Consider the following 12,874-nt stretch of genomic DNA (forward strand, 5'->3'; position numbering starts at 1 on the left):
TAAAAGAGATGTGCAGAAGAAGTGACAGATGGCTGGGAAGAAAGGGAAAGGCTTCGCACTGGAAGTAATGGTTTCTGCTGGGTTGTGAATGAAGGCAGAGGGCTAGTGTAGAAGTTCAATGGTTAATATCAAGTATCACAGAGGGGTTTGACCAGAAGGAGCTGTGGAGCGAGGGCACAGATCCGTCAAAGAAGGTGGCATGTTGGAGAAACATGTGGGATGCCATGCTTGGCAGGAGGCTGTGTCAGTTGCAGTTTATGTAAAAGGTCTGTAAGTACCATTGTGAGGTGTTTGGACTTTGATCTCTGCCGGTAGCATCCTTCTAAGCAGCCAAAGAATACCAAAAAATACCCTGCTTTCAAACTGCTTACAGTCCGGATAAAGTGCAATAGCCTCCCGTTGCCCTCATGATTAAGTCCAGGACTGTTACTAAGCTGGCTGGCCAGACCATCTGACCCTTCTGACCTCCTCATCTTGCACCATGTGCTCCATCTACACCGGGTCTTACTCCACATTCAGCTCCTGTCCCAAGCCCACAGCTTCCTGGTCCTTGCACTTACCACATCTGCTGGTTAGAATAACCTTGCCCATCCACTTATCTTAGCTCCCTTTTCCTCAAACATTAGTTGTTTTTAAACTATCCTCTCTGTACTATATATCCTGAACTACAATTTACTTAACATTTTTCTTGAAATTCTTCTAATATTCAAAGAAGCTTTAGAACCAATCTAAGCAATAATATATAAGAAGTAACAGTATAGTGGCAAAAGGATAGTATATATTTCTAAATAACTATTAAATATTCTTGTATAATCTGAGGTCATTTTGGGCTACTTGTGGAAAACTCTGTCTTAGCTAATTGTTACTTTTCCTTCAGTTATTAGCATAATTTCCAGGAAGCCTTTCTTAACTCCCTGAAGATTAGGTTAGATGCTCCTACTCTATGTTCTGACAGCACCTGTTACAGTTATTTGCACATCGTTAAGGAACACAGTTTACAGAGGTTTCCCTGGTTTGCTGAGCTCTTCCAGGGAAGGACTCTGGTTTACTATTTTTTGCATTCTCACTGATTAACACCATGCTGCTTGCATAGAATCTAGTCCAAACACCTCATAATCACGCGTAAACACCCTTCAGGTGGATGGTCTCCAGGGTCTAGCACAGGCCTTGTCCTATAGCAGGCCTTAAGTAACTGTTGAATGAATGAGTCATCAAGTGTTAAATGTGTAATTCAGCGGAACTGGTGCTGCAGGGACTCAGAGAAAAATCACAGTGGGCTAGGGAAGCAAGTGAGAAAGGGAGGCTTGAGCTGGGCTCCATAGATGGGGAGGTGTCAGGCGGTGTATTTGCTGCTCTAACAAAATATCACAAACATAGTGGTTTTAACAACACAAATTTAGTATCTTACTGTTCTGTAGGTTAGAAGTCAGGCACAGATCTGACTGGGTTAAAACCAAGGTGTCAGCAGAGCTGCATTTCTTTCTGTAGTCCCTAGAGGAGAATCTGTTCCTGAGTCTTTTCCAGCTTCTAGAAGCTGCCCACACTCCTTGACTCATGGTCCCCTGCCTCCATCTTCAAAGCCAACAGTGGTTGGTGGAGTCCTCACATCACATCACATCACTCTGACCCTGCTTCGTCCCATCTCCCTCTCTGGCTCCCCTTCTGCCTCTCTCTTCCATTTTTTTAGGATCCTGTGCAGATAATCTAGGATAATTTACCTTTAAAAAATCAGCTAATTAGCAACCTTGATTCCATCTGCAATCTTAATTCCCCTTTGCCATGTAACCTAACATATTCACAGGTTTTAGAGATTAGGAAGTGGACGTCTTTTGGGGGACCATTCTGCCTATCACAGGAAGGTTAACATCCTGGATGGAGAAATGGTGTGTGAGCTAGTGCAGATATTAACATTGCTGTACTTGGAAGGCAGTGAGGAGACCTGCTTGGCTGGAAGGAAGATTTATGCTGGAGCAGTGCGAAAGAGAATGGAAGGGACTCAGCTAACAGATTAGAGGTTCGGATTGGTTTTGTTTTTGCAGGCTGAACAATTTAATAAATGAATTTGTTTTTGAGTGGTCAATATAGTCATTTAATTTTTTAAAAATTTCACATTACATCAAAGGGTCTAAAAGTCAGTGTCCCTTCCACTGTGTTATCTAGAGACAACCGCTATTATCTTCCTGAGATACCCGTGAGCCTGAACAAACATATCTCTTTTTTTTAAATTTAATTTTATTTATTATTTTATACAGTAGGTTCTTATTTGTTATCCATTTTATACATATTAGTGTATATATGTCAATCCCAATCTCCCAATTCATCCCACCACCCCGTGCCACGTTTCCCCCTTGGTGTCCATACATTTGTCCTCTACATCTGTGTCTCAATTTCTGCCCTGCAAACTGGTTCATCTGTACCATTTTTCTAGGTTCCACATATATGCGTTAATATACGATATTTGTTTTTCTCTTTCTGACTTACTTCACTCTGTATGAGAGTCTCTAGATCCCTCCACGTCTCTACAAATGACCCAATTTCGTTCCTTTTTATGGCTGAGTAATATTCCATTGTATATATGTACCACATCTTCTTTATCCATTCGTCTTTCGATGGGCATTTAGGTTGCTTCCATGACCTGGCTATTGTAAATAGTGCTGCAGTGAACATTGTGGTGCCTGTGTCTTTTTGAATTATGGTTTTCTCAGGGTAGTATGCCCAGTAGTGGGATTGCTGGGTCATATGGTAATTCTGTTTTTAGTGTTTTAAGGAACCTCCATACTGTCCTCCATAGTGGCTGTATCAATTTATATTCCCACCAACAGTGCAAGAGGGTTCCCTTTTCTCCACACCCTCTCCAGCATTTGTTGTTTGTAGATTTTCTGATGATGCCCATTCTAACTGGTGTGAGGTGATACCTCATTGTAGTTTTGATTTGCATTTCTCTAATAATTAGTGATGCTGAGCAGCTTTTCATGTGCTTCCTGGCCATCTGTATGTCTTCTTTGGAGAAATGTCTATTTAGGTCTTCTGCCCATTTTTTGATTGGGTTGTTTGCTTTTTTAATATTGAGCTGCATGAGCTGAACAAACATATCTTGTGTGTACATATGTATCCTTTTTTTTTGCGGTACGCAGGCCTCTCACTGTTGTGGCCTCTCCTGTTGCAGAGCACAGGCTCCAGATGCTCAGGCTCAGCAGCCATGGCTCACGGGCCCAGCCGCTCCGCGGCATGTGGGATCTTCCCGGACCAGGGCACGAACCCGTGTCCCCTGCATCGGCAGGCGGTCTCTCAACCACTGCGCCACCAGGGGAGCTCCATCCTTTTTTTTTTAACACAGGTGGCTGCATACTATTTATACACATCATTCTGCACCTTTGCTTTTCTCACTTGTCAGCATATTTTGGAGATCACTCTACATCACTTATTACATTGTATGAGCCCTTTAATTCATTGATTTTACCAATCGTTAACTGAAAACTTTCTCCATGCTAGTGTCTGAGACACAGTGTTGAAAAGATAAATTGAGTCCCTGCCCTCATGGAGCTTCCCCTCCAGCCAGGGAGACAAATATTAAACTCTAATCACAGAAATAATGATTTCTTTAAAATAGTAGTAAAAGGGAATTCCTGGCGGTCCAGTGGTTAGACCTCAATGAAGAGTAGCCCCTGCTCACGGCAGCTAGAGAAAGCCCATGCACAGCAACAAAGACCCAACACAGCCAGAAATTAAAAAAAAAAAAAAAAAAAAAAATATATATATATATATATATATATATATATATATGAACCAAAAAAAAAAAAAAGACAGGCTTTAACTCTGACCTTGGGCAAGACTTTTAATCTCCATGACACAGTTTCATCCTCTGTAGAATGAGAAGGATGTGGTGAAGATTAAATACATGCAGTTGCTGAAGCATAGCGCTCAGTAAATATTTGCCAAAGTCATAACTGGAGTACATGATGGAAAGTAGTAGGTTTTTTTTTTCTTAAATAAATAAATATTTATTTATTTATTTAGGCTGTCCCGCGTCTTAGTTGCGGCATGCAGGATCTTCGTTGTAGCATGCGGGCTTATGTGCGGCATGCGGGATCTAGTTCCCCGACCAGGGATGGAACCCGGGCCCCCTGCATGGGGTGTGCAGTCTTACCCACTGGATCACCAGGGAAGCCCCAGTATTTTTTTTTAAATTTAATTAATTAATTAATTTGGCTGCGTTGGGTCTTCGTTGCTGCGCGTGGGCTTTCTCTAGTTGTGGCGAGCGGGGGCTATTCTTTGTTGCAGTGTACGGACTTCTCATTGCGTTGGCTTCTCTTGTTGCGGAGCATGGGCTCTAGGCACGCGGGCTTCAGTAGTTGTGGCTCACGGGCTCAGTAGTTGTGGCGCACGGGCTTAGTTGCTCTGCAGCATGTGAGATCTTCCCGGGGCAGGGTTCGAACCCGTGTCCCCTGCATTGGCAGGCAGATTCTTTTTTAAAAAATAAATTTTATTTTATTTTATTTTATTTTATTTATCATTTTTGGCTGCGTTGGGTCTTCGTTGCTGCCTGCGGGCTTTCTCCAGTTGCGGTGAGCGGGGGCTACTCTTCCTTGCGGTGCATGGGCTTCTCATTGCGGTGGCTTCTCTTGTTGCGGAGCACGGACTCTAGGCGCATGGGCTTCAGTAGTTGTGGCTCGCGGGCTGTAGAGTGCAGCCTCAGTAGTTGTGGCGCACGGGCTTAGTTGCTCCGTGGCATGTGGGATCTTCCCGGACCAGCGATTGAACCCGTATCCCCTGCATTGGCAGGCGGATTCTTAACCACTGCGCTACCAGGGAAGTCCCTGGCAGGTGGATTCTTAACCGCTGCACCACCAGGGAAGTTCAAGCCCCGGTATTTTTAAGCTGCACCACCAGAGAAGTTCAAGCCCCGGTACTTTTAAGAGTCAGAAAAATGTGTTGTGGGAGGTACTACTAAATGACCCAAAGTCCCAATCGACTGGGAGATTCTGTGATTTTATGCCCAGTTTCCCTTCCCATATTTTTACATAAGGCTGTTGTGTTTTTCTTTTTGTTATGTCTTTGGGGGATTGCTAGTCTTCAAACCGTGAAGTATTCCAATGTCTCTCTCCATTGCTGTTCAGTTTAATAACTACCTTTTTTGAATACTTTTTTGGAACATGTTCTAGACACTCTGCTGAGAGCTTTACAGACATTGTTTTGTTTAATCCTCATCACACTCTTTGAACTAAGCCATTGTTATCTGAGTTTTCATTTTTCCATGTATCACTAATCACAAGGCTCTGTAGGAAAGCACAAATCTTGCTAACAAACTAGCCACTTTAAAAATTAGTCACTACTTAGTCATTCCTTCCTGCTTATCCTACCGGTTCCATGAACATCTATGGTAGTGAGTTTTTGGCAAATGAATAGATGTGGTAAACATAAGGATTATAAAATGCAAATAAAACTGATTGCAAACTGAAATTGCATGTCTTCCAAGAGCTGTAGGACTTGGTGAAGTCCCTGAAAGTAATGATAGGGAAATCCTTACATCACCTGCAGCCTTATGCCAGTTGACAAATGGAAAGGGAAATCAGCAGGACAATGATATGTACAGACGTGAAAAGCAAAGGATTTGCATAGTAAAAAATTAAATTAGGCCCTTGGCAAACGTGATAAAGCCCAGGAATATTTTGGTAAAATTGACCCTTACATATTGCAAAAGTAAGACAGGAAATAAAGTATCGGAGTGTTTGGGGGAGATATACCAAGAAAAAAAAAAGTTGATGCTTTAAGTGGTTCTTTGATTATTCTAAGAATTGGCAGATAGCTGCCATTATAACTTAAATTTCATTAAATATAATATTTTCATAATTTTCATCTCATTTTTTTAAAGATTGCTCAAATCTTTTTTTCCCACTAATTTCCTGTGAAATGTGGTTTCTGGCGAGGTTTTTTTTGGCTGTAATTAACCAAAAACCCTGACTCAAAATGCATTATTTCTTAGCCCAGAGAAGGTGATTGTTTCAGCGGCCCAGGCTTTTCCCGTCTTTCCACTCTGCCATCCTCAGGTCTCAGCGTTGCCCTCAGGATGGCTCGCCACATGGCACAAATGTAGGAGTCACATCCAGAGGCAAAAGCCTGCCTGGGTTTCCTGCACATTTCCTATCATGTTTCTTTGTGCAGAATTGGGCCAGTATCCATGGCCATTCCTAACGAGATTACCTTAATTCGCTTAGAGTAGCCCCGAAGCACTTAGCTATGTGGGAGAGGAATGGCAACCTGAATATAATTGGCCTTCAGTTAGGAAGGAAGGAAGGAGGGGGCTAAGGAATGTTGGGTTGGCCACCAACCAATCCTGCTACAGCCTTTTTTTGTTTTTAATTGAAGAATAGTTGATGTACAATATTATATAAGTTACAGGTGTACAGTATAGTGATTTACAATTTTCAAAGGTTTTACTCCTTTTATACTTATTATAAAATATTGGCTATATTCCCTATGTTGTACAATATATCCTTGTACCACTTAATCCCCTACCCCCTATATTTTCCCTCCCCGCTTCCCTCTCCCCACTGTTAACCACTAGTCTGTTCCCTTTGTCTGTGAATCTACTTCTTTTTTGTTATATTCACTAGTTTGTTGTATTTTTTAGATTCCACATATAAGTGATATCATACAGTAGTTATCTTTCTCTGTCTGCCACAGCCTTTTAAATGAATCCACTTTTAGTGGTACTGATTATTCTTGGATCAGGTACTGATTATTCGTAGATCAGTACTCTTGTTATTTCTATATTTATAGATAAGAATTGGAGGCTGAGAGGAAGTGAAGTGACTTGTCCAAGTTCACATAGCTAAGTGGTAAAGCTGGAATATAAACTCAGATCTTCTGGTTCCAGAGTCTTGTTCGTAACTCAGGTTATGTTGTCTAAAATGGCTTGACTCCACCTGTAAAAATTCTGTTCGTTGCTCAAGGTGCAATTTACATGCAACAAGGACACAAATCTTATGTGAAATTAATCAAAAGCTTTAGATCTGTTCCAATCCCTATAGTCAGGGTAAATCACTCTTTATTCAATTATAGGTATATTGCTTGTACCTCTATTTAACCATTCACTTAGTTTTGGCTTTACTGGCCATCTGTGTAATAATCTCTCTGCTCACTAGACTTTGAGAGTAGAGACTACCTAATTTGTCTCTGTAGCCTTCTGAGCAACTAGTATAGTGTTTGGTACATAGTAGGACTTAGTAAATGTTTGAAATTAAACAAAGGACTTGTCCAAAGTTATAGTTAGTAATAGTGCTGGGATAGAAGCCAAGTCACCTGACAGAACTCTCCCAGTGGTCTTCCTAATGTGCTACTCATGTTAAAAGGAGAATTTTCTGTGTCATGCAATCACTCATTTAATGTTCATTCAGGGTGTGTGTTCAGAGCAGCTAGTCTGTGCCAGGTGCAGTGCCAGGCACTGGGAGTACACTGGGGGCACAGTCCAGGTAGAGGAAATAAACATGTACAGAGAACATTGAAAGGAAGCAAGACTGGCTGACTCCTTTCTTCCAGATCCTGGCTGAGCACACTTGGATGTAAGCACTAAGGGAGATTCAGAAAAGTATAAAACCCCATCCCTGTCTTGAAGAGAGTCTATGCTTTCACCTGGGAGATAGAAATAAATACAGATTAAAATTACTACAGTGCTCAAAGAATTCTTACAAAAGATTTGTGTATTTCACTGTGTGTAAATTATACTCAATACCAGAGATTAAGGGAAGCAGGGGAATTCCCTGGCGGTCCGGTGGTTAGGACTTGGCACTTTCAGTGCTGAGGGCCCGGGTTCAATCCCTGGTCAGGGAACTAAGATCCTGCAAGCCGCATGATGCAGCCAAAAAATTTAAAAGTTAAAATTAAAAAAGATTAAGGGAAGCAGGAAAAAATAACAGAGGCTTTAACCTAGTACCCTTTAAGTTTGACGTGCATGGTGCATGTCACGCACCAAACAAGGACAGTATGTTTAGAGATCTTTAAGGAAGTTATTGAACCTGAACAATCAAAGCATTGAGGGTCAAGTTGAGGAGGGTAAAAATGAGAATTCAGAGAGGGAGAAGTATTTTGAAAGAAGACAGGCAACATAATGGTTAACTCCATAGACTGTAGCCAAGCAGGCTTAGTTCACATCCCAGGTCGTCCAGTTTTAGCTGGAGGATTAAATCCCAGATTCTCATCCTTGAGAAGCTCTTTAAGCCTGTTGCCTCATCTGTAAAATGTGGATGATAGAACCCTTTTCTTAATGTAAAAGGATGCATGTAAGGGGCTTACATGTAGCCTGGCATATAATAATTCTTAATATGTGTAATAGTGGGAAGAAAGAATTTAAAAGACTTACCACACTGGATATAGACATGGAGAAGGAGGAATTAAAAAGAATGCCAATGTCTCCACCCTGGGAGGTGCAATCATTAATAGAACCAGGAAAGGTGGAAAGAGCTTTATGGTTGGCACTCACCAGTATCTTTTTTTTGGGAAAAAAAGATAGGTTAACAAGCATATACTGTGAACACGTAAAGTCAATATAAAGTTATGAGCTAAGATCTATGCTAAGATGTTGAGCCAGCAGAAGGGTAGGGCCCAATCTGAGGGCTTGGGGGAGGCATCCTAGGAAAGATGGTAGTTGCATGTAGTCCTGAAGGATGAGTTAGCTCTGAGATGAAGACAGATGGGTGGGGCATTCCAGACAGAAAGACAACCCGAGCAAAGGCATCGAGGTGAGACACAGTGTAGTGAACATGGGAAGTAGTAGACAGTTTGTCTTTCTAGGGTACAATAAAACAAGACAGTTGGGACAGTGGAAAACAGGCGGAAGAGTTAGGCAGAGGGTACACCGCGGTCACCCCTCTCTGGCCTTGCCGTGCTACTGGGCTGCTCCCTGAGCTGGGGACGGTGTTGCTGCCCTGGCACTGCGCACACCACACATGCAGGCATTTTCAGCCTCAGGCCCCTCCGCCCTGTTATTTCAGGCGTGACTTCCTATTTTTCTAAGCTTCCCCACAGGATGAGCAAACAGGACCAGCTGGGCCAGAGTGTTTGGAAGGGAGTTGGTGAGATGCCCAGGCTGTGTCATGTCATGCCAGGGGCTGAGATTTTTCCCCCCTTCCCCTATCTTTGGGTTAGGACACTCTCTGAGGAGGCAGGGGTGTGACCCGTCCCGCCCACCTGTGGTCCCTGAGTCATTCATCCATCACATCTTTCACAAGCATCTGCTGAAGGAACAGCAGTGGTGTTAGGTGCTTGGAATACACTGAGGACTGACTTGCTCTTGCCACTTGAAACCAACCCCATCCAATTGGAAAGACACTGCATAAATGCCCAAGAAAAGGTCCCAAGGCTTAGGAGCTGTAGTAACAGTAGATGACTTTTATTTAGAATAAATGAAAGGCTGAACCAGGCTCTGGGCTAAATCTTATGTCTGTGGCTTATTTAATTTTCATAACAACCCTAATTAGTTTCATTTTATGATGAGGAGTTGTGCAGTTACTCTGCACACAGAGAGGTGAAGTGACTTGCCCAAGGTCAAACAGCTTCTGAGTGGTAGAGCCTGGATTCAAATCCAGAGCGTCAGCTTCCAGCATATCCACCGTTTAACCACTACCGCTACCCAGAAAATCTGCTAAGCCTTTTCCTTTAAATAAATGCTATGAATCTGAAGTAAGGAGCAATTACTGTGGCTTGAGGGCCTCCATAAAGGTTTCCTGGAGAAGGTGGGGCCTGATTTGGGCCTTGAAGCATGGGTTGAATGAGGATAGGAAGGGGAAAAGAGCAGATATTCAATTTAATTACTGTTCTCCTTTGAATCAGCACTTTCAGCCTAGAATGGAAAGCTAGCAGGATCCTAAAGGTCATCTAGCCCAGGGGTTCTCACTCTCTTAGGATGTGGACATTTTTCTTTAAGTCAGCGGTGACCCCAGATCCCAGATACACCCTAACCCCCGAGGCCTCTTTTATTTTTGCTGCCGAGAGGAGAAGGCAGAGGAGGCAATGGCTCCCTAAAGGCAGGAATGAAGGGGCCACTTTAAACAGTGAGTAACCAGCTCTGCTGCTGCCTCTTATCTATTTTCCCTTGTACCTTTGCCTCAGATCGAATTGTTGACAACTACAGATGGGAAAATGAGAGTAAATAAAAGGAGCTGGGGCTTAGAACTTCTGTAGATGAACATGAAGGGTGTTTTAGTTGGATGGGGTCTTGAAGAAAGACCTGAATACTTTGGGACTGGAGAGAAAATGTAAACCTTTCCTACTTCCTGTATTGCACTGTGGTCTCCCGGAAATGTATCAGCCGCTGTAAGTCCCTGCAGGGCGTTGACTTGTAAGAGAAAGGGGGTGGTCAGCACCTTTTTCATTTTCACCTCTGCCTTCCCTAGATATGTGCAGGTGAAATTTGTCTGTATTCGGACCCAGTCAAACAGGAAGAGAACAGCAGCGGCAGCTATGTGCCCAGCATACTTGCTCCTGCGGTACAATGAGAAACTGGATAGGCTGTTTATCAGTGAACTCAACACACAGCATATACACGTTGACTCCAAAACCGCGGGTCCTAGAGGAGACGCCACTGGCAAATCTCAGAAGAAACTCCAGCCTGCACAGCCCACGATCAACAAAGACCTTGGCACAGCTGAGAAGTCCCTGTTTGAGCCATCATTTTGCTTAGATAAGGTCCAAACACCCTCAAAGCCAGAGCAGGAGGGCATCACTCCTTCTGACCTGGCCAAGATAGCCAAAGTGATGAAGAACTTTCTTAAGGTGGATGTGGGTTCCATGGCCTCCTTCAGTGTGGGCAGCAGCCAAGACCTGGACAGGCTCAGCTTCCAGAGCAGCAAGATGAGCGACCTCTTCATCCGCTTCCCTGAGAATCTCTTGCTGCACCGGGTGGAGAATGCCCAGGGCCACATCCTCTACGCTTTCTTGGTGGAGAGCAAGGAACGAGAGGGGCGAGTGGTACACTTTGCGGTGCTCAAGTCCGAGACAGCCACCTCCGTGGCCAAGATGCTGAGTATCTTTACAGAGTTCAACTCAGATTGGCCCAAGGTCAAGGTGGTCTTCGTGGACCCGTCCTTCCCTCATCGAGCCATCCTGCAGGAGATCTTCCCTGCTGCCCGCATCCTCCTCTCCATCTATCACACGACCCGACTCTTGGAGAAGAAGTTGCATCGTAGTTCAGCAGATCCATCCTTTAAAAGGCTCATGAAAGAAGCCCTGCGGGAGGCCGTGTTTGTCACTTCTGAGGCCAGCCTGCAAAATCTCTGCCAGATGTCCCAAGTCTTGCTCAACGAGCAGCTCTTCAGCTTCCTTCAGGCCCACTGGTTCTCGTGTGAACTGCTGTGGTACATGCACGTCAGGAAGGGCCTGCACGCCTGTAACACCTACATGGACAGCCTGGACGTCGTCACCAGCAAGGTGTCGAGCCTCTTCCGGGAACAGCAGTCCCTGCTGGACTGCATCCTCCGCTTTGTGGATTACATAGACTTCTTTAACACCAAAGGCTTGAAGAGCTTTCCCACTGCTCCCCCCAGGTTAAAGAGAGCCCGGTCAGCAAGCAAGGCACCAAAGTCCAAGAAGCCTTCTGGAATCTGTGGAGGGAGCTTCATCAGGCTGCCCATGCAAGAGGCACAGCCAGAGCTGCAGCAGGTGCGGGCACCGCAGCAGCAGCCCCAGGGACAGCCCTCCCAGGGCGGCATGCTAGACTCCTTACTCCAGAGTGGCTCCGATCTGGCCTACAAGCTATGCCACAATGAGTGGGCGGTGGTACAGAACTCCACGCACCTGGTGGACGTGGCTGGCTGCTCCGTGGACGTGCAGCTGCTAGAGGACTCCCACCAGGCGAGCAAGGACGGCTGCAGCTGCAGCTGCTCCTTTCAACAGCGGTACCACCTGCCATGCCGGCACATTTTGGCGCTGCTGCACACCAGCCAGAGGCCCGTGGGCGAAGCCATGGTGTGCCGCCGGTGGCAGAAGAGGTACCAGCACCTCCTTGGGCCCAGCGGGGAGCTCCGGGACCCTGTCCTGATACCGAATGCAGGCCAGCCAGGGGAGAAAGGACGGAACGACATGATTCAGGACCTAAGCAGGGAGCTCGCGAACCTGCTGATGCAGAGCGAGGGACCAGAGCTGGAGGAGCGCTGTTCCACCTTGCGCAAGATTGTGGACATCTGGGCGGCCTCCTGCCAGCCTCCTGAGCCCAGTCAGCAGCTGGGGGACTTCAAGGATGTGGGCCGCCTCCCTTTCCTCTGGGGAAAGCAGGAGGAAGGGGAGGGACTCGCTCCTCCTGGAGCCACAATTCACGATTGAAGCACCTGCACTGGCGCAATGGGCCACAGACCACTCTCCCTGGAAGTCTGAGAGCTCAAAGCAGGCAGGACATGCTAGGTGTCAGCGTTTTAACCAATGTCTTCCTAGGTAGGGTGAGGAAAATTGTTCCAACAGGAAGAAGAAGAGCCCCACTGTGTGACAGTCCTTTGAATCTACCCCTTTTCTGCCCTACCTTTGATTTTCCTCGGGAGCCTCATTCATTGTTCAAGGCCAAAGTTATCTCCATGCTGAAGGGTCGTCCCTCGTTCTCCCTCAACCCCTGAATTTAGATCTTATTCACTACATAGAGATGAAACCCTGCCCCAGGTTAGGGTGAGATAAAACGGACCTGACAGAAGAGCCTGGTTTCAGGGACGAAAGGAAGGAGGGTGATCCTTGGCTGTTGCTGCTCTTTACAAAGAATTTGTTATTTGTACCTATTTTTATTCATATTAAAGTTTTTGTTTTGTTTTTGCTTTTTAAATAAAATCAAAGAAGCAGGAGAAATGCGTTCTGCCTGAACAGGGAAGGAATCGGATGGGGGTTGTGGAACCAAATG

At 45.0% G+C, this 12,874-nt stretch overlaps 1 protein-coding gene across 3 annotated transcripts in view; it reads left to right on the forward strand.

Annotated features, from left to right (window-relative positions):
- Nucleotides 1-12,786, forward strand: part of ZSWIM3 (zinc finger SWIM-type containing 3) — a 14,583-nt gene extending 1,797 nt beyond the window's left edge. For all 3 annotated transcript variants that reach the window (XM_067708274.1, XM_067708272.1, XM_067708273.1), the window contains exon 2: nucleotides 10,392-12,786. In XM_067708274.1, the coding sequence (XP_067564375.1) occupies nucleotides 10,459-12,315 (1,857 nt within the window). In that variant the 5' untranslated portion in view covers nucleotides 10,392-10,458 and the 3' untranslated portion in view covers nucleotides 12,316-12,786. The remainder of the gene's footprint in view (nucleotides 1-10,391) is intronic.
- The last annotated feature ends 88 nt before the right edge of the window (nucleotides 12,787-12,874 follow it).

Source organism: Pseudorca crassidens, chromosome 15, assembly GCF_039906515.1.
Source record: "Pseudorca crassidens isolate mPseCra1 chromosome 15, mPseCra1.hap1, whole genome shotgun sequence".
Taxonomy (NCBI): Eukaryota; Metazoa; Chordata; class Mammalia; order Artiodactyla; family Delphinidae; genus Pseudorca; species Pseudorca crassidens.